Source organism: Lepidochelys olivacea (genome assembly GCF_965140295.1).
Source record: "Lepidochelys olivacea isolate rLepOli2 genome assembly, chromosome: 3".
In the NCBI taxonomy this organism is placed as follows: domain Eukaryota; kingdom Metazoa; phylum Chordata; order Testudines; family Cheloniidae; genus Lepidochelys; species Lepidochelys olivacea.
In genome coordinates this window covers 57118622-57140935 of record NC_140413.1, presented here as the reverse complement: position 1 = coordinate 57140935, position 22314 = coordinate 57118622, and the positions used below count along the sequence as shown (strand labels likewise).

Genomic DNA, 22314 nt, shown 5'->3' with positions numbered 1-22314 from the left:
TCAGTAGTCACACACACCACGGACACGAACAATGTAACATCACAGCTGCTTTAGTTCACAGTATTAAGACCAGCACTACGGCATTTCTGGAGACAAATGAAAGGTTACAGCTTGTGAACAACTATAACTATTAACAGACTTCTGCATAGGACAAAATGTTCTTCAATTTGTTTATAAAGTGCTCCAATTAATAGGGATTGAGTGTGGTAAAGGAACTTGGCTGTTGGTGTCATTAGTGCATAGTCCGGTAACAATATGAGGGCTGACAAGCAGATCCTGCCCGACAGTGGCTGCACCCACAGTAGCATCAGCGTCCATATTACCAAAATTAATCACATACAAAATTCACACACTGAGCTCCTCAGGGTTCACTGGTTTAACTTTGTAGGGGTTCCCACAGTGCATTCTTTCTTAGGGGCTCTTGGCTGGCTGGTTCTTGCTCACATGCTCAGGGTCTAACTGATCACCATATATGGGGTTGGGAAGGAATTTTCACCCAAGTCAGATAGGCAGTAACCTGGGGTGGGGGTTTGGGTTGCCTTCCTCTGCAGCCTGGGGGTGTAGGTCACTTGCCAGGATTATCTGGGTATATCTCAATCATTTCTCTGCCATTGTGAGGGGCCTCAGGCATGGTGCACTTCAGTCCCTCCTATTCTCTGCCTGTGGCTCGTAATAGTCTAATCTTCTGAGGGCTGTGATACTTTTGTCTACTTCTGGTTGTTGGGTTTTGTGTGGGTGCTGGGGAGATTGGTGGCCTGTCATATACAGGAGGTCAGACTAGATGATCTAATGGTCCCTCCTGACTTTAAACTCTCACTCTGTGAATTATTGTGTGTGTTCAAGTCCTATTAGAAAGAAATTCCCTGGCAGACCACTGCTAGTGGCACATTTGCCAACAGTGACCACCACCACCCTTCAAAAAAGTCCCATTATGTGTCACTGAACTACAAAGTTCACCAGTTACGCTAAGTCAAAAAGACTAAAACCTCAGAATAATGGGAAGCTACATAAACCCTGTCTCTGCAGTTACTACAGCATAGAAGCTATTTGCAGTTGTTCACTTTCCTCCCATAAATGAAGCTTTTTCTAGCCATTGCACTTGTAACTTCTTGAGCATTCAGTAAAGGAAAGAAATACCAGAGGGCCTGGTTCTGCACAAAGTGAAGTCTGAAGAGAATTTTGTCATTGACTTAAATAGGACCAGAAGCAGATACTACATGATCATCACTCTTCTGTGTTTTTGTTTTCAGGAATGTCACCGGCGGAGGCTGCTGACACTGCATTGAATTATATGAAAACCAGGGTGAGTGGATTAGGAGGTGTCATAGTTGTCAGCAATTCAGGGGACTGGGCAGCAAGATTCTCCACCAAGCAGATGTCTTGGGCTACAGTGAAGGATGACCAATTGCAGTATGGCATTTACACTGGGGAGATACATACGAGCTCTGTATGCAATTCTGGGGATGAAGAAAAGTGGACAGTACAGCAGGACAAAGATCTCAGTCTTCATGGGGTGCAGTAAAAATTGACGTTATCTTTCTGAAAAGATTTATCCTCTATTAAATGTTCCCAGAATGCACCACATTTTACAAGCAAACTGAAAGAGGTACTGGACTTAAAGATAATGGATGTGGATATGGTGATCGTTTTCAATGTCTCTAGAAAGCACCAGGGCTGGTATCCTCTTTTCAAAAACCAGATAGAGTACAGGTGTGTAAAAGGGCGTCCCCTCATGTCTGGGCCTAGCGCAGATGGCTCTCTTCTAGCACCCTCTGCCGACAGTTGCGCCAGCCCTGTAGCGGTCTGCCTCTTCTTGTGACTCAGCCTCTCCAGCGAGGTTCCATCCCTTCTAGGGTAGTGAAGTCCAACAGATAATCTAATGTCCTTACGAAAGGTCTTCAGCCCTGATTCTGGCCCCCTGTAGTCCTTAGAGCTGCTTATCTCAGGGCTGTCAAAAGTCCTTTTCCATTTATATCGGGGGCTTCATGCCACCTTCCCTGATGGCCAGCAGGGGAACACGGGTCCTCCCCCTACACTAGGTTCCAGTCCAAGGACCCTACAACCAGCAGCCAAAGTCTACCATGTCAGACTCCTTACTGCTGCCTCTTTGGACTTCTTCCTACCAAGTCTGTCAGCAGACCTCTCTCACATCCTCTATAAATTCACCCTCCTTTCAGGGTCAGAACTTCCCCCTGGAATCTGCCAGTAAATCTCATACCAAGTGTACAATTTAACCCATCTTCACTTTTCATCCCTCCTAAGTTTCCCTTATACAGTCCCTCAGTTAACCACCTGCCAGGGCTCTCTTTCGGGAAGTCCAGATCCTGTCTTTTATCAGAGCTCAGCCCATTGAAGCTTGTTTGGTCCTAGTGGCTGTACTGTGTCTCACCTGGCCTCTTGCTAGACTTCTCTACCCATAAGAGGGTCCCAGGGCCAACCTTCTTCCTAGACTTCCTCCTCAACCCTCAGGGTCTTGCTACTCTCTTGTACCTGAGGAGTGAATGCAGAATTCTTCTCTCTCCCTGAAGGTCCCCTCTTTCTTTTTCTTTCTGCTTCCTTTTTTATGGTGCAGCAGCCTCCACCTATGAGGCTATGACTGCCACCTACAGCAGTTTTTGTATAAGCAAAATCTATATCCTCTCACCCAGTACTGTATCCTTAAAAATCAAAGAAATTCTTTTTTAATACTACCCCATTTTCCAATCGTTTCAGACTATATTCTTTCACCTTGGGTGCGTCTCAGTTCTTCATATAGATTTTTTCTTTTTATGTAACTGCCCTTGCATTGCCACAGCAGATGCTTAACTGTTTCTTGGACTATAGGTGTCCATAACCCATTTTGTGCTTGTTTAGTAAATATAAATTACCATTCAGGTCAGAGTGACCTGTTAGCCCTCTAAATGTATAGCTACTTCACTTCTTCTATCATGGCTATTAAGTATACCAATATCATCAAGTTTAGGACATTTGTGATAGGACCCTTGTCCTTTTTTTCTCTTGGGTTCATAGTTCTTGACATTCCTTCTTAAGTTCTCTCTTAACCAAACTTTTGAAGTCCTGTATACTCAGAGGGCTCTTTATGTCAATCTCATTTTAAGGCATTTTTCACTGCTTTATCTGCCATTTTGGTGCCCAGTATCCCAGCAAGCACCAGAATCCACAATATTATGATAGGTATACACAATTGTACTCTCTTTAGTTAAGAATAATTGATTGAACCAGTGCTGCTTTCCGAGGCTTCCTTTCTAATCACCATTATACTTGATATACCTGTCATAATGGCCACAAAATTGCATAGTCTCATAGGTCTCTTAATTCCAGATTCAGAGATACAAAAGTCCCTTCCAAAGCTGTGTTCTCATCTCTAGAGCAGTCAGTATAGATTTGGCAATGCTGACCCCATTTGCCATGTATAAACTCATAAATTATAGCCGTCGTATTTGATAGTCCTGCTCTTACCTTTGTTGTATCATATAATTTCAAATCCACACCTGGAGAGACAACCATCCAGCTACGGTTGATTTCCCATGACTAAGATTTTTATTTCTTCCAGACCTTCCTTTTAACCCACCTTTTGACCCTGTTTTCAGGTGGGAGTTTGTGCCTACTTAATTCCCAACTGTCTCGTATATTTGTTTAGTACTCTTATCTTTGCTAGTTCCATTAACCTTCGCTGAAAAGGTTAAATCTAACAATTTCTACCTAAATTTATAGGCATTTCTTGGGTTGCTACCTGCAGCACACAAGAGAGATTCCAGAGTTGTAATACTTGCACAACATGTGATTCCCAGAGCTTCGCTTGGATCTTGGGCTCTGACTTAAAAAAAAATTTTTTTTTAAGTGTTGTTTTAGAATTTGATTTAAAGTCTTGGTATCCATAATCTGTAAATGGTCTTATTAATGCCCTTTACAGCATCAACAGTTTGTTCTTATCTGCACCCCGAGTTGTTCCCAGCAATACTTTTAAGCAGATTCATCCTATCTTTATAGTTAATTCTGATATTCTGATATCACCATTATACTTGATATACCATATATCTGTAACCCTTCCAAGTTAGTTTATTGAACATAACTCCTAAGAATGTAACATTTTGAACTACCTGATTTTTTCTGTTTAGAGAGATAGGTTCCATTCTTCCCCAGTCTTCCTTTTTGGTGAAGATCTTGCCCTTTTTGTTTGGGCAAGTGAGAACCTAAATCCCCAAGTATCTCCCCATTCTGAAATTCCCAAGTGCCTTATTGGTTCTCTCCACAGCTATCTTAAGTCTTCTATATTTGGCCCATATATCACAGTCATCCGCAAATAGACTAATACCTATTCCTGCCTGTATACTCCCCGGGAGAGCATTAATAATAATATTAAACACTGTTGGGCTGATAATACTCCCCTGTAAAATGCCATTAGTAAATTTATAAATATTTGACAAACTGCCCCCCCCCCCGACTTGCATGGTTCTACCACTTAAGCAATCTCTTATCCACCAAAACGTTGTTCCTCTTACTTCAACTGCGGCTAGTTTATACATCCAAGCTTCCCTCCATAGCATGTCATACGTTTTTCTGTGTTCAAAAAGACAGCTATCAAAATCTGGTTTGTATTTGTTTCTAATCTTACAATATGATCAATTATGCATCTTCCTTTCCAGAAACCACTTTGTACACGGTTTATAATTTCATTTTTTCCAAGTACACTACTAATCTCTCATTTATCAGTCTTTTCATAATGTTGCCCACACAGGATGTCAGGGCAATAGATCTATATGCATGAGGTCTTTGCATAATTTGCCAGGTTTTCCTATCAATATAACTACCGCTTAATTCCATTCTGCTGCCAGTATTCCTTTTCCCCATATTCTATAATTCAGTAAAACAAGTGCTCTTCCAGTAGGTGCTTAAGCATTGCCTTACATATGTTATCCTTACTTGGGATAGTGCATTTTTACTTTTGCCTGTAGCTTTTTTGAGTTCCTGTTTGCTGAAATTTTCATTCAGTACATCATCTTTATATTCTACCCTGTCATGTAAGAGCTCACAATTTTCTTCAGCAAACATTTTTTGTTCACCAAACTCCTTTCTTTGATTTTTATCACTACTAACTTTTTGGAACTCTTTTGCTAAAATATTCATTTTTCCTAAGTTAGAAATGTCAACTTTATCATTTACTATAAGACCACGTATAAATTTTTGTTTTTACTCCATATCCCATTCATTCTTTTAAATTGTTTATTTCTCTCTGAAACCTTGGAATCGTTGTTCATTTTCCCACAATACTTTATCCAGCTCTCTTGCATTTTTAATTCTTTGCACCACTGCTTTACATCTTTTATAGTTCATTAAGTCCTTGCTATTCATTGTACTTTTTGCTTGTTTGTATATATTTCTTTAACTGTTGCTTGACAACCTTCGTTCCACTAGGGAACTGGATATCTGAGTTTCTGGCAGTTTGGTGTCTTACATATAGCTAGGTTGGCTGCTGTTACAACTCCCTTTATTGTATTATCATGAAATTCCTCTAGATTATCACTTATACAATTGGATATTAGATATTCAGCACATTTACTGTTAGAGTCCCCAGTTTGCCTTTCTAAGGCTCTAGGTAGGAATTTCTTCAGTGTTTTCAACATTACCTTGGCCTCTTTATAGATTTCCCAGCTGCATTTACATTCTATATTGCTTGTTGCAATTCTCAGATCTAAACATACAAAGGGTCTATCCACAGAATTAAACCTACTAGGTGCTCCAGTATCGAGCAATACCAGGCTGTGCAGTTCAATGAATTGTTCCAGGCATTTGTCATTATAATCAGTTTTCCTGCTTCCTCATAATTCATTATGGCTATTAAAATCTCCACAAATAATATCCAGGCCTTTGACACCCTTAACTAACTCTTCCAATTCTAGATTGTCTAGGTTTTTTTTTAGATGGGTTGTGAATCTTAGTGGTTTGTATAAAGGCAGTGCTATTCTGCAGAGGAATCTCAACAGCATTGTACTCAAAACTTACGTTCTGTACATCTATGTCAATGTAACTAAGACCTTCCTTTAGAGCAGGAAGCGTCTTTATAGTTGTAGTTATTTCTCTGTCATGTCAGATTATATCGTATCCTGGAAGTCTAAACATAAGTTCTCACTAACCATGTTTCTTGTACATGTATCACATCAAGGATTTTTTTTTTCATTTAAAGTTTCCTTTAATACCTGACCATGTGTTATTAAACTACGTACCAGCAAAAAAAAAAAATAAAAAAATTAGAAACACATTGCTTAAACTGCATTACTGTACCTTCATTTAAAATTGCATCAGTGTGTTCTATTGAGAGATGGCCTATATGTAAATACTGTTTTGCTACTTTTGGTATTCTTTCAGTCTTCTTTCCTGTCTGTAAAGTGCAATTATTCACTTCTGTCATAAATGCTATAAATTTCTCATTGTACTACTTGTAGGCATCTTCATCTGTCCCTCTCCCCCCCCCCCTTATATTATCTTTCTGCCCTGGTGTTACGTGGTATTGTACTAATAGCACTCTTCCCTCAGTGGCATTTTCCCCCTTCTCCACATTCCACGCTGAATGTGTTTTAGAACTTCCACACAGAATATTTTATTTTTCTGCTCCAGACTTCCTGCATTTATAATCACCACTCATTTCCTTCCCCAGCTGGGCTTCATCTTTAATTAAGCCTAACCTACCCTCCTGGTGCAACCAGGTAGGTTGAAAGAAAAAGAGGACTTGTGGCACCTTAGAGACGAACAAATTTATTTGAGCATAAGCTTTCGTGAGCTACAGCTCACTTTCAGAGACAGGATGGGGTATATACTTCATTGCAGGGCAGTAGCCATGTGTAAGTTTCTGCAGACTCCCAGTTAACATGCCTCAATGCTGTGCTAAAAAAGAAGCCATGAGTCATGACATGAGAGTAGTTCATCTCCATCCCCAGTCTCGGAGACTGCCAGTACCATTGATGATGAAGTGAACACCTAACCACTAAAAACTGAGTTTTGACCACCTTTGAACACCCATCATACGGGTAACAACTGTTGGTTACTGCCAACTAAGTTTCTAAATACAATAGAAGCGTAAAAGCCTACCTTATTAGGCACCAGTTCCCAGACACTTTGCGGGAGGGGGAAAGAGAGAGAATGATGCAAAGGAACTGTAGTTCCCTGGTTTGGGGAAAAGCTAACAATAAGGAGCTTTAATTTACTTAATTCACACATGGTAAACCTGGAATTTAAAAAAAAAAGAATCCACACTCTAAAACATTATACTTGTAGTTTGAACTGGGGGAATAACATTTTTGCAGTACTATGATAAAGATGAAAACGAAGCCTCATTAATAGTAAACATAACAGCATGCAATCTTCACTGCCTAGATAAGAAGTTGATAGGTACCCTTATCAATACATAGATGAGAAATTCATGATGATTAGCAGGAAAGTAGTTCTCTGAAGCAGTGAATTCATAAAAGCAGATTGTGCCACCACAAATGCAATTGTGTCTGTTAACAAACCTCCCTGATACAATGCTCATGCTTATTTGTACTGTGTCTAAAGCACTTGGTAAAGTTGGAAGGGCTTTAGACCACAGCGTTATCTTTACCTTGTTCCTACATAATTTTACCATATTAATCTGTTTGACAGTGTTTTTGTGAAGGAAAATAATCTCTTAGTAAGATTCTTTCATAACAAACCTTTATGCAATAAATTTTTCTATTAGCCACACCTATTGTGTATTATTACTGTATAATTTAATAACCAGTACATCTTTAGCTACTGCTATGACCCGTACTTTTTGTGAAATTAGATCAACTAATAGTATGGTAGCAAACATGTTCCCTTATAAAATAACCACAATAAAAATAACACATCCTATGCTTTTTTTAAATTCTCTATGTCCATATCCTATCTACAGTAAGCAAGCCATGATGCTGAAGTGGCTTATACAGAATGGTAGGGTTGCCAATAGTATTTAGTATCCTTGGCACTTTAACCCCCATCTCAATAGGAGTTACAGATGAGTGGGGTCTAGTGGCATGTGGACAATTATGGGCCAAGAGTAGATATTCTTATGTACCAAATGTAATCTTGGAGCACTGATATATTTATTTGCTTGCGGGAGAGTATGGAATATCCCTGGGCATTATCAGCTGCTTGTACAATTACAAAGGAGTTTAAGATGAGTCTGTTACAAGTCTAACCCTGTAGAAACCCTTCTGTGGAAGCTCTATGGAGCTCTGCAGATTTAGGAGGAGCTCTGCTAGACTCAGCAACACTCCACCATCACCTTGACTGTACTTCTTCATTTTCAGATTTTTAATTAAGAAGAAACAATTTTGTGGAGCAGTATAGGGCTAGATTGTGACTTGGGCAACATGCCTATGCATGGGAGTAGAGAGGAATAACAACTCAGCCCTACATTACATGCCAAGGTTACATTTTGATCAGAGCTGCCATCTTAGAGAGGCTTTCCCAACTTTCCAGCCCATGGCCTTGGGGTGAAGAACACCAGAGATCTCCAGAGAACACAGGTCATTTAAAGTGCTGCAATGTGATGAACATCTGTCATGTGTAATTCATTCTCCCTCATTCCTCCCCTCGTGGAGGAAGTGTATGTGCAGTGAAGTGTTTTGATAGGGTTTTTAAAATATGCTGTGTGCTTAGATTACAGAAGGAAAGGTTGAAGAAGTGTAGCTTGCATTTGGAATGAAAGGGGGTGAGGTTTGGGATGGTCCTTAGACTGAGGAACAAACTCCACGCTATTCAAGGTTGACCCTGGAGAAAGCTCTCTCTCCTGCACAGACAAGGTTCACACTTGTGGTAGGAAGCTCTATTGTGCCTGATGAGTACAGTTGTTGACCACAGTCGTCATTCTGGAGCTTCAGGCAATTAGGCTCAATTTAGGCAATTTTTAGTAGCCAAGCATTTCCAGTTTCCCTTCAACCCCAGTCCCTTCCTCACAGTCTCTTCTGCATCTTCTAGCATCCATCCTTGTGCCCAGTGTGCTGATCCAGGCTTTCTCCATTGGAGCTGGATTGCGCCATCAAGCTGGTTGTAACTGGGACCCAAACTGCTTCCTGGGCTGATCTCCCAGCTTTCATGTCACTCTAGTGTGGGAATGTTGACACTGCGCACTAAGCCCAGCCTCTGGCTCTGGTTTGAGCCCACGTACAAATTTGTGTGACTTGGGGCAGCAAGCACTCAGGACCCGGGTCCTGGGACCCTGCTGGGGAGGAGGGTGGTTCAGTGTCCAAGTCTCATTGTGACTCAGGTCAAAGCCCTGTCATTTTGCAGTGCAAATGCAGCCCAAACCACAGACCTCAGTCAGAAGGTCTGTCTAATGCAGTATGGACATGTAAGAAGGCTGTGAGACCCGGGTCCAGCAATGGTAAGCCCAAGTTTACAATGCACCATGGACACTCAAGCCTGGGCTTGGAAACACTGAGTGCAGAAGCCGGGGTCCCACAGATCTGGGTTTACAATGCAGTGTAGACCTACCCTATGTGGCCTCTTGAACCACCAGCAGCACTAGAACATGGACCTGGGGCTTTCTTCAAGCCAACCAATTGGTCTGGATCTGACCAGGTGTCCCATAACTAATCACCTATCTGTAAGGGGACTGTTGCCCCCTTACTAACATTCAGTGGGGGAGTTTTAGTTGCTAGCTCCCAGCACTCAAAGGGGGACAGGTCAATGTGGAATCAAAACCCTGAGACTGACAGACCCTAGGAACAATGGGGAGAGGTCAATGCTCCTGAATGACAGGGCAGGCAGGCTAATCAGGGAGTCAGGAGGCCAGGGAGGTCCCGTCCTCTGTGTGAGCTGGAATTGCCTGGGTCAGACAGAGTGGGGCCGAGCTAAGGAGAAAGCAGGGCTGCAAGCTGAGCTGGGGATCAGAGCTGGGCCAGATCCAGAGGGCCCAGAAAAGCAGCCCAGAGAGAGCAGACCCTGTCCTGGGAGCAGAGCTGCAGCCCCAAAGCCAGAGGCACAGCCCAGAGAGAGCAGACGTGCCCTGGGAGCAGAGCTGCAGCAACCAGAGCCAGAGGGGCCAGAAAAGCAGCCCAGGAAGCAGGTCAGTGCTGGGAGCAGAGTCACAGAAGCAGCCTGCAGAGCAGACCCGTCCTGGGAGCAGAGCTGCAGCAGCCAGAGGCAGAGGGGCCAGAGAAGCAGCCCAGGGAGCAGGTCTGGGCTGGGAGCAGAGTCACAGAAGCAGCCTGCAGAGCAGACCCGTCCTGGGAGCAGAGCTGCAGCAGCCAGAGGCAGAGGGGCCAGAGAAGCAGCCCAGGAAGCAGGTCAGTGCTGGGAGCAGAGTCACAGAAGCAGCCTGCAGAGCAGACCCGTCCTGGGAGCAGAGCTGCAGCAGCCAGAGCCAGAGGGGCCAGAGAAGCAGCCCAGGGAGCTGGAGGCAGAGCAGCAGCCATGCTGAGGCAGAGTGGAGCTAAGACAGAGTGGTGGAGCTGGGGCTGGAGCAGTCTGGAGCCGGGTGTCATGAGCAGCTGAGGAGAGCGAGGGGGGACCCTGGGGGCCCAGCACAGGGAGACGCCTCAGCCAAGAGGCTCTGCAGGCCAGACTTGGAGGGTGATTGGTAACCCCGACAGGGCGGGGGCAACGCTGGGAAGAAGGGCCCTGCCACCTAGAGCCTGAGGGCGTGTGGCCACCACCAGAGCGAGTGTCCAACCCACAGCATCCCTGCAGCACAGCCAGGGCCTGAGAAGGAGGCCTGGGACTTACAAGGGACAGACTGTGAACTGCCCGGACATTGCAGAGACGCTGTTTGTGATGTTCCCTGCCACAGAGCGGGTTGATGTGTTTCCTTTAACCTTTCCTATTTTCCCTTATTCTTTTTAAAATTAATTGTTGATAAAATAACTTGCATTTGCTTCAAATTGTATGTAATGATCAGTGGGTCAGAGAAGTGCCCAGTGCAGAGAGAGTACCCGGAGTGGGGACACCCTAGCCCCTGTCCTAGGAGACCACAGCAGGGTTGTTGGTTGAGCTCCCCAGGAATCCTGGGCCCAGCCTTGTTGGGGTTATGAGGACTCTGCTAGACAGGAGAGTCGAAGGGGAGTCCTCAAGGGCAGGGAGGCCACTGAGTAAAGGAAGTGGGAGCGAGGACTCAGATCCTTTCACTAGCTCACTTCACCGGGCAGAAGCCAGGAAAGTTCCTCACAACAGCAGGACAGTTCCCCCGCTTACATATCTCCACTAGAACAGAGCTACACTCCTCTCTGAAGCAACATTCCCCTCTTCTAATGGGAAGGGAGCTGGCAGCAGGAAGTCAGGAGTAGGGCTTCCTGTTAGCTCTCTAGTAAATCAGGGCTCTGGGGATGGAGAGGCCAATGCCTCCTCTCTTCCCACCCCCTAATCATCGAGCATTTGTGGGGATGTAGGCCTAGTCATCTGACAGCAGTGCTGCTTGCTGGCAATGTGGAGTGTGGGCTCAGCAGTGGGCTGCCTGCTTCTTGAGTCTGGACACACAACTGCATTGCCTGCTCAGATCTCCCCCCTAGCTCCAGACGTACACAATCCTTTGTTCAGGGCTGTATCTCTAGACACTATCTGGTCTTTGATGATTATGATTAAGAGTCTTCATAGTCACAGGTTTCCTGCCCCAAAGAGGTTCCATTCTGAAAAAACAACGTAGAAATAAAAGATCATAGGAGGTAACAAAAAAGCAGCGCAAGAAACCAGTGAGATTGAATGTGTTTTGTTACGTCCATCAGTAATTTTTCCAATTTGTTGAGTTTGGGGTTTGATTTTTTTAGTTACTCATAAGTTAATTCTTCTTTGGAGGGGAAGTAAAAGAGATCCTGGGTGTGAATTTCAGTCTCCCAGATGTGATTTCCAAATGACATTGAAACAGATCTTGGCACAATCTCAATGGCACTGGCTATTTTGTTTGCTTCTCCCCTGATATTCTTCTATAATAAATACTTGCTGTCGGTGAAATTTCAAATCTTGGTTACACCAGAATAAATCAACAGTACTGCCACTGAAGTCTAATAATCATGCCAATGGAAGTGAAATCAGACTTGGGCCCGCATGCTCAAGGTCAGGCTTTTCAGAAGAATTGGTCTACCCCATATTGCTGAGAGATATAAGATAGGTAGGTGGGAAAGTATGCTGTAAAAAAAGAGTGCTAAATTAAGCCCACTCTACCCACAGATGTGTGGAAAACAGCAAACTGTGTAATCACAGGCATTGTCACAGAGACCCAGAAGAGTAGTTAATGCACTAGGAAATAAGTAAATCCATAAAAGGGAAGGGAAATAAATGGCAGTGGACCTCACAAAAAAAGCAGGATCAAGGATATGTGGATGAGCAAAGAGGCAGGCTACATCAGCCTGGCACCAAGATTGCAGATATATTAGAGGCTTGCTCAGGGTATGTCTACCTTGCCAGTGAAGGTGTGACTACAGCTCAGATAGGCCTACTGCGCAAACTTTAATCTAGATAGCCTCCATAACAATAGTTTTGTAGTTGTGGTGACACAGGCTAGCAAACTGAGTATGTTCCCGGGCTCCCTTGTGGACCTGTACCTGGGAGCTTCGCTTGTGCTAAAGCCCAGCCTGCCATGTCTAGGCTACTTTTGTTACCTGTGCTAGCTAAACTAAAGCTAGTGTGGGTACGTCCACCTCATCTTCACCTGTAATACAGACATACCCTCACAGCAGGCAGAGTCCTGCCCCTCACAGTGTGCGTAACAGTGTAGACATACAAAGTAAGGGGGAGGAGAATCTCATTTTCCCTCCCACTGCACTCAGTAGTCTCATCCACCAGCGCACCGGGGACATGCAAACACCCAGCACTTATGTAAATTAGCTTACTAGAGCTAGTGCTGGCCTTGAGTTATTTTTCACCAGTTTCACAGGGTAGCATTCCTGCCCTTTGTCAATCAAAATTCTCCATTTTCAGGGCTTCTGGGTTCCTTACAGTCCCTGCGTAGCTACTTTTCTGCTGAGAACATTATAATGGTCTAATGTAGCAGGCTGCATGCTAGCTAGTGAGCGCTATACTTTTGACCTTTTTTTGCTAGTGCTTTACTACAACTTAAACCATGTAATGCATGGTAGCATGTAGCTCATTAAAAACATATCTGCTGCCAAACATAATGGCCATGTTCTGTTATGTCTTCTTAGCAACATAACAGCCTGTCTGCTTCTCAGCACAGATCATCATGAACACATCACTCCCATGCACGTCTCTAGACCGGCTCCTCATTGAACATAGAGATCAATTAAAGGTCTCTGTCCTGATGTTCAAAGCCCTAGTTACCTAATCCTCCAGCCATGACCTACTACAACCACTATGTTACACTGGAACCATTACATTGTTGACAAGAGACCCTGCCGGGTGCAGGAGAAAGGGCTTTCACAGGCACTGAACCCAGATTATGGAACTCATTCCTGAAGTGATCAGAATGTCTGAAGAATATGCACATGTGCACACACCAAGAGTTTTGGAATAATTACAATAAAATCTGCATAAACCAAGCTATTTTTCCTACAAATTAGGAAGGAAGAGAGTGTGCAACCCCCTGATCCATGCATAGAGGGTTCTCCACATGGAAAAGAGGATTTGAGCAGGGGGTTGGACTATGACCTCTTGAGGTCCCTTCCAACCCTGATATTCTGTGATTCTATGATTAGGTGTCATCCATACTGTGACCCAAGGACCCCTTGAGGCCAACTGGCAGAGGGCACGTGGGGTGCACAGGGTTTTACAGGGATCCCCTGGCATAGATATCTGCATAACAGTTCATAGAAGGGTGGCATATGGGTGTCTACTGATAGACAATAGCCCATTGGTTGTCGTAATTGAAAAATGTATGTACAGATAATATTTAAGGAGTTATACCTCTATACTAAAATTTATGTTCTTAAGGTCTTGGATTTAAGGCAGATCACCAGGAAGTGACATACCTCAGAAATGTTTCTTTCCAGCAGGAGGTAACAGACCCCTATCTCCCTCTCTAGTCATTGTGCATTATATGCCTCCCAGTGTATGCCTGCTTGCATACTGAGCCACAGGCAAATAAGAAATCTCCAAGATGAAACAAACAGTGCGGAGGGGGTATTCCTGTTTATGAATCAAGACAAAGGATTGTTCTGGTATATCTTGGGGGTGCAAGAAAACACAAGGGAGGCAAGAGGACAGTGTGTCTGTCTCATGAAAGGAGAGTCACAGCCAAATCTGACTGTAAAGCACTGCAAGGTTTTTGGGTGAGCAATACTTCGTTAGACATGTGTGTTAAGCAGATCGGTGATCTGAGGTGGAATTGATAATCTGGGTGTACAGTTGCTTTGGAAACAGTGAATCTGTGAATACTGCAAGTGTCCACTAGACATAGGGCTGGACACTCCAGGGAGACACTTGAAGGGCTCAAGGCTGCCAATTGCTAACCTATAGAGAGACAGGAGGGTCTGCGAGGCCTAGTGGACAGTGTCTGATTTGCCTCAGGCTGGTGGAATTGGGGAGTTGACCACCCACACCCCAGCAGGCACAGACAAGGCTTCCTCCTGCTAAGAGCAGATGGTTGAAAGGTGCCTCAGAACCCTAGGTACCGCCAGGAAGCATTGCACATATGGATGGAGGAGGTGGGATTGGCTGGATGAGAGAAAACTAGCAATACACTGTTTCCTTCCTTCCTGATGTCCTGCCTTGTAGAAGATGTTAATAATAATAACCACAGCCTTACTGTTCCAAAAAGGCTGTGCAAGTGGTGTCCAGTATTAAACAAATCTGAAACCTCAAGTCCAAGTGCACAAGATGATCTACATTAACTAATCTTTACAACTCCTCCCTGAGGTAGCTCAATTTTATCATCACTATTTTACAGATGGGGAAACAGATGCAGGGAGATTAAATAATTTGCCAGAGACCCCACAGGACATGAGCAGCAGATTCAGAATTAGAATTCTGAGTTCCTGGCTTCCATAGTCCTAAATTCAGTTCACTAGACTACGCGGCTTCTATTGAAAATACTCAGACAAGTAGCTCTTGATGCATCAAAGGAAACAGTAACTCGTAAATTATCAACGAGTTGCACAGTGGTTTAGTTGCACAATTTCCATTATTTGTGTGTGCCTCATACTTTTGGTAATTACTGTATATTTATAATAAAACCCAATTATAGCCTGAGGCATATTACACGCTTTTTTTATTTAATTAGAAATAAAGAAGCTTAGTTATGATACAGGCTCTTGTCAGTTTGAGAGCAGCAAACATATTTCTTCAAAGCAACTTTTTCTACAGTTGGGTTACAAAGACTACATTTAGTCCTAAACCACAGTAACTCTCACCTCTTTCTATTTTTTTGTTCAAATTAGAAGTTGGAGAAAGGGACAGTTCCTATGGATCCAATTTTCAAATGTAAATGCCTTAACGAGGTCACTGAATTCCACATTTGGCTACTCAGATTGGCTCACCTGGAATAGGCAATTACGCATTTAAATGCTGAATTGAGTAAGTACAAGGAGGAAGATTTGGATGCATCCATATTTGAAAATGAGGCTCCCAGTATCCAAGATTACACAGAGTCATTGCCAATGATTAGTGACAGATTATCATCATTTTTGTGCATTCTAGATATCCAGTTGAGGTTAAAGAAGGCCAGTCATTCCTACTTAAATGGAGTATGTAAAACATGTCAGGCGAAACCTGGGAAGACTGTATTTTTGTTTTTAAAATAGGCTGGGGTTTTTTTTAAACAATATTCCCCCCACCCTTGTTTGTTACGTGATGCAGTAGCACAATGTAATTTGTCCGAGAGCCAAAACTGGAGACATGCTGAATATGTGAATACTAAGGAAGTGGTTTCCTTAGCAATAACAGGCTTGTGAAAGTCAAAACTTCCTTTCCTCCTCATGTGACCTTTTTCAAAGCAATTCAGATAAGGTACAATAGAATTGAATTCCAAGCACCCACAGCATAAATTGCTAAACAATGATTCTCCAAGTAGCCAAATTACTTCAGCTTTTTCTTAAGGGGAACTTGCCTTTTATTTACAGATTTCTAGTTACTTTTAATTTTCTTCTGAAATCAAAATAGCCAAAGCATACAAATAAATGTGCAAGAAGCTACCAAATACCAGCTCTTGCTGCTAAGCACCAAATACAAAACTTTTGTTAAACACAAAATTCTAAATCTTTCCTGTTGAGAAGCAAGGATCATATAGAACCTCTACCAACCAGTATTAGCAGCTGAACCTCCATGAGTTTAATTTCTATTATCAATAGCATTTTATTCAGAAGTAAATAAGCTTTGTGCAGGGACCTAAGTGGGAGATGGACTCCACCTCACCCCACCACCAGGCTGCAGCTGCTGTTCCAACCTGGAATACTTGTTACAGACCATCGCATCACTAAACAAAGAGAGAGAGGATCTCAGCCCAGGAAATGCTAATTATAGCTACAAGCATTTATATAGTGCCTCCTGTCCAAGGATCCCAAGACATGAATAATGGATTAAGCCTGAACTCCCTGTTGAGGTAGGGAAGTATTATTATCCTCATTTCACAGAAAGGGAAACAAAGTTGTTACTTGTCCAAAGGTCATAAAGGAAGTCCTGTTAGAGCATGTCCTGACTGTAGCAAAACTCATGAAAGAGAGAGATGCTTGGCTATCACAAATATAAAGCGGGTTTTTTAATTTGGCTGTTAGATGGAGAATGTAGTTCTCCCTGGCTCTCTAGTTCGCAGGCTAACTAACGACAGCCTATCCCGCCTAAGATCTCCCTATGAAATGGCCTGCAATTTACAGTCATGGAGGGGATTAATGAATACACTGAAATGACCTCCATCTTGCATTTTTGCCAGAGGGCTTTCCCTCCCCTTCCAGGCTTTAGAAACCCTGCCAAATGGGGGTGGAGTTTCTCAGGGACAAGCCTATAAAAGGTGGGTCAGCAGAGGTAAATGTTTGAGTTTGAAGCCAGTCCCATTGTATAAGATGGAAGAGTGAGCAGGGGACAATCCATCTGAAGATTTCTGTATGGAATTGTGGGGAGGAGGAGACAGAGATCCATGCTTTAGCCACAAAATGCCCAGCTCAAGCATGGATGATGGGGAAGTAGGCAAGCCCACTGCTCCATAAGGATTTGATTCATAGTTGCATGGTGGTGTCTTTGTACCAGTTACACCAGCACAGAGAAGCCATAGGGGGGATATAAGGCTCTCCTGGTGAGTGCACAGGGGACCTTTCCACCAAGCACATAATCTGGTGGTCCAAGCCTGCCACATGAGCACTCAATGCAGAGAGCTTTCTGGGGTAGGCAAAGAGCATGAGGAGGAAGCACAAGTTAGAATCACAGAAATCAGAAATATAGCGCTGGAAGGGATCTCAGAACGTGATCCACTGCATCCCCTTGCACTGAGGCAGGACCAAGGGCTGCTCTCAGAATTTCCCTAACCTGCATAAGTGCAAAACTGGCCCCCAGAGGCATAAAATACAAAGGCACAAGACACCTTCGCTGGCCCCTTGCATTATCCCTACTAGTGGTACAGGGAGTTACTGGGCTCAATATAGGGGTAACTGCGAGAAATGCTATGGACTGTGATATACAGGCAGTCAGACTAGATTCTCTAATGGTCCCTCTGGCCTTAAAAAACTATGAATCTATGAACCAAAATGTTTACAAAGTGGAAGCAGGCAAGCTACTCACTCTCGTTAAGATGGGATGGCAAAATGTGGTGGGGCACCTGAATTGCTGCCCATCACAGTTCAAATCTAAGGAAAGCAATTGGGAGGCTGTGTAAAATAATGAGGTGAGGCCTTTGTGGGGACCTTTGTTATAAGGATATCCCATTATTTCCTCTGCTTGCCGATAGGGTTAATGGCAGTGTTGTGGGAAGAGGGGTGTTGGTGAGGGAAGGGGACTTCAGTCCAACTTCAAGAGCCTTGTGTGAACCTGGGCTGTGGCTTGCGATGGAAAATGGACACTGAAACCTGGCTCAGTTCAAGTGGCCTCTGTGTTCCTTATGAAAATTTTTCATAGCCCTGCCCAGGTCACTTCTATTTCTAACTCCTATGAAAATGTCACTAGCACTTTTATATATTTCTTCCAAAGACTGATGGATTAGCAGCACAGCACTGTTCTTCTGCTTGTTATTGACTGCATCCAGAACAGCAGTTCTTCAGTGAACAGGGAGTGCTGCAAGACCTGGGACATGTTCTTCCTAGACAAGCTTATTACGCATGAGTTTTTCGCACATGAATTTCAGTGTGTTTTTTCTAACGTTTGAAATGACATAACTGATCTGTGAATAAAAACACAAGTTAATTAAAGCATTTCACCAATAAAACTCTGAAAGAGATTTAAGAGGACTCCAGTGTAATGTTACATTTATTTATTATTGAGGTGCAGGTCACAGCTCTATAGTTAAAATCACACAGTGTTTTTAATGTGGATATGAAATATATATACCAGGGGGTCCTTTGAAGTGAGAGCAGTGCAGCATGTGATTGGATAGGCCAATGAGTAGAGGCGGAGGAGTGAGACGGGTTGAGTCACCCATTCTAGCTGTGTGTGGGGCCCAACTTCAAAACATTTGCAGGCTTCCAATGGCTGGTGAGATGAAGGCAGCTGGGAGACTAAGAGAGGTAGCTAGCTAACTGGTGAGTATATCTGGGACACTTCTGTCTTATTGCTGTTGATTACCTTTGCGGGACAAAAGAGGAGCACTTTCTTTGCTTGGAACTTGCCACTGAGTTTGGTAGGACTCCGGGCTGGTTGCTGCATTGGCTGTGTTTTGGAATCTAGGCTTGGTTGCTGACTGGGCTAAGGTGTTCTGAAGTTAGGCGTATTAGCACCTGCTTTCTAGCAGTGAGTCCTTGGAAGTGAGAGCAGTGTAGCTTGTGATTGGATAGGACAGCAATTAGAGGTGGCTGAGTGAGAGGGGTTGAGTCACCCATTCCAGCTGTGTGTGGATCCTAGTTTTCAAAACTAGGCAGGCTGCCAGTGACTGGTACGACAAAGGCAGCTGGGAGACTAAAGCAATTAACTAGCTGTGTTCGCTAGCAGAAGAAGGCAGGGAGGTAGGGTTGTTTGTCATTTTTTCTTTCCTTATCTTGCAGGTACTCCACAAGGAAAAACAGCACGTCACCAACACCGCTGCTAGCTCCTCCTCTCCCTGCACCTGTGGTGGCCTCCATCAGACAGTCATCCTGACCCTTGAGCAGAGGCAACAAGTAACTGTGGCTAGTGCATTGGCTCTGCCTCCACCTCCTGACTCACCTCAGTGGACAGTCTGCAAAGCAGGCAGCAGGAAGCGCTGGGACTCCAGCAGCGAGGAAGGAGAAGCAGCCCTATGTAGCAGGGGTGGAGGGGAGAGGGAGGAGGCTCAGCCAGTTGCTCTCAGGGAGAGATGCTGCCTCCTTGCTCCTGGGCATCCTAGCAAGAGGCATCCTGAGAAATCTGGGGGACGGGGGGCGGAGCACGTGACCCCACGTGTCCCCCATGCATCGCCTCTGGTCTGGAGGCTTCCATACCGGCCCTGGTCTTGCTGGGAACGCAGGCTGCATGTCACTGCCAATGAAAGCCAGGCAGGGGAACCACCCTGTGTGAGAGGTGTCTGTTGGTGGAGTCCCCTAGGAAGCAGATAAGAGAGGTGCAGGAGGAGGTGGCTTGCCTGTGTAACATGAGGACTTCACTAACAGGACACACATGGAGACATCTGGGATGGAGGATGCTGGCTGACTATAGATGACTACAGCAGAACCAAAGGAGGAACTGACTGCTGGCCACCTCGGGGAGTAGACAGCACTTTACCCCCCCACCCAGGTCCCCCATTCATCGAGGTGAAAAACCACTCTTCTGTACCAGAAACAGAAGGCGATGAGCAGACCCCACTGGCTGAGGAGAAAGATCCACTCGCCCCCAAGGCTTGAAAGCTCAAGACCACCACACCCTAGAGGTGGAGACATAGTGAGTTGATGGTGAGGGACTCTCTTCTGAGGGAAATGGAGGCATCCATCTCCCAACCTGACATGATATCCTGGGAGGTGTGCTGCCTGCCTGGAGCTTGCATCTGAGACATTATGAGAAGGTTGCTGAGGCTCATCCTTCCCTCTGATCACTACCCTATGCTGCTCATCCACATGGGCACTAAGGGTCAGACCTGGCGGTATCATGAGCAGATCAGCAGTGACTACAAGGCTCTGGGATCAAGGGCGGAGGAGTTGAGGATGGAAAGGAGCAAAACCTGCACCCCCAAGGACATGCACTCCTGAAGATGAATTCACGGCTGAATAGATGGTGTCAATGTGAGCTTCCTCAACCACAGGATGCTGTTCCAGGAAGAAGGTGTTCTGGAAGGAGATGGGGTCCATCTGACCAAGAAAGGAAAGATAATCTTGATGCATGGACTTGCCAACCTAGTGAGGAGAGTTTTAAACTAGGTTCAAAGGGGGCAGGTAGCAAAAACCACAGGTAAAAGTATACAAAAAGACAACTTTAACAGAGAGTTAGATTTGGGGAGGGGGACACGGAAAATTACAATAGAGTCATAGGACCCACTAAGGGGAAATCAGTGAGGGAATCTGATCAACATCTTACATATCTATACACAAATGCAAGGAGTATGGGGAATAAATAGGAAGAACTGACAGTAGTAGTACATAAGCTGAATTATGACTTAATTGGCATCACAGAGACTTGGTGGGATAAATCTCATGACTGGAATATTGGTATGGGGGGTAGCTTGTTCAGAAAGGACAGGCAGTGTAAAAAAGGAGGAGACATTTCATTATACGTCAAGAACATATACACTTGTGCTGAGGTCCAGAAGCAGGTGGGAGACAGACCAGTTTAGACTCTGAGGTAAAAAATAAAAAGATAAAAGAGGTAACCTCATGGGAGGAGTCTACCATAGACCACCAAATCAGGAAGAAGAGGTGAACGGGGCATTTTTAGAACAAATAACAGAAATATCCAAAACACAAGACCTGGTAGTAAAGCGAGATTTCAACTACTGAGACATCTGTTGAAAAAGTAATATAGCAAAAAACACAATCTCCAATAAGGTCTTGCAACGTATTGGGGATACCTTTTTGTTCCAGAAAGTGGAAGAAGTAATCGGTAGACAGCCATTTTAGACTTAATTCTGACTAAGAGGGAGGAATTGGTTGCGGATCTGAAGGTGGAAGGCAATTTGGGTGAAAGTGATCATGAAATGAGAGATTTAATGATTATAATGAAAGGAAGGAGTCAGAACACATAGACTTCAAAAAAGTAGACTTTAGCAAACTCAGAGAACTGGTAAGTAAGGTCTGAGGGGGCGAAAATGTAAGGGATAAAGCAGTTCAGGAGAAATGGCAGTTTCTCAAGGATATATTAAAGGCATAACTGCAAACTATCCTGATGTGAAGAAAAGATAGGAAGAATAGAAAGACGCCAATATGGCTCCATCAGGAGCTCTTTAGTGAGGTGAAAATCAAAAAGGAACCCTACAAAATGTCTAAATGTGGAAGAATTAGTAGTAGAATTGAGCAGGTGTCCTTTGCTCTGTTATTTGATAGGATAGATAATATGTTCAGGATACAAGGGCATTTCCACTTTTGTCCAGATGTGTTTTTGTGTGTTTGGGGTTTTTTTTCCTCTTTGTTCTAACATAGTTCAGTTTTACAAATGCTCCCATAGGCCATGGTCAGTGAGGCAAGATACAGCGAAAATGCATTTAGAATATTTTGAAAAATGACAAATAGTATCCTTTAAAGGTAATTTGGCTTAAAACATACCATAGAAACTTTTGTCATGTTCTTTATCGTGTTTAACTGGAACATATTTCAACAAGGTTGGTTTTTTCAGAATGTCTTGTTGATATGATTCAATTAATAAACTAGATTTCAAGTTCTATGCCTGTTATAAAATGATCAGTAGTAAAGTCATTTTCACAGAGCTGCTTTTTGCATATTATCCTTCCATTGACTGGATTCATTGGTATATCTTTATTTGTCTCAGACACTAAGGATATCAGTGATCTAATATAAACTGCATTGCCTGACGGTCAGAGCCTGTCATTTTAAGTTACTTTCCCAGCAACCCATTCACATACTTACTAAACAAATATAGATATTATACTATTGAGCTGGTTGCAGGGCCAGTCAGAGGGGGGGGCCATTTGGCCTGGGCCTCAAGCTCAAATTTAGACACTGGTTAATTTTTTGGCATTTGATGAGTTTCACAACTTGTTTTTACGCGCATCCCTATCGGACCAAAATGTGACACACACTCTCAGCTTAGAGCTGCAAATTTAATCAAATAAGAGATGTGATTTGGTAAAAGACATATTTTTTTTTGTTAACTGATATAGATTTTGTCGTATTA

The 22314-nt window shown here is 43.7% G+C and overlaps 1 protein-coding gene across 6 annotated transcripts in view; it reads left to right on the top strand.

Moving 5' to 3' along the window:
• LOC311518603 (isoaspartyl peptidase/L-asparaginase-like) overlaps positions 1-21775 on the top strand; it is a 53472-nt gene extending 31697 nt beyond the window's left edge. For 5 of the 6 annotated variants that reach the window (XM_084624542.1, XM_084624541.1, XM_084624537.1 and 2 more), the window contains 2 exons: positions 1251-1303; positions 19065-21775. In XM_084624542.1, the coding sequence (XP_084480668.1) occupies positions 1251-1303; positions 19065-19592 (581 nt within the window). In that variant the 3' untranslated portion in view covers positions 19593-21775. Of the gene's footprint in view, positions 1-1250; positions 5060-19064 lie in introns of those variants that run through there. The other variant, XM_084624539.1, reaches the window with a different exon arrangement.
• The last annotated feature ends 539 nt before the right edge of the window (positions 21776-22314 follow it).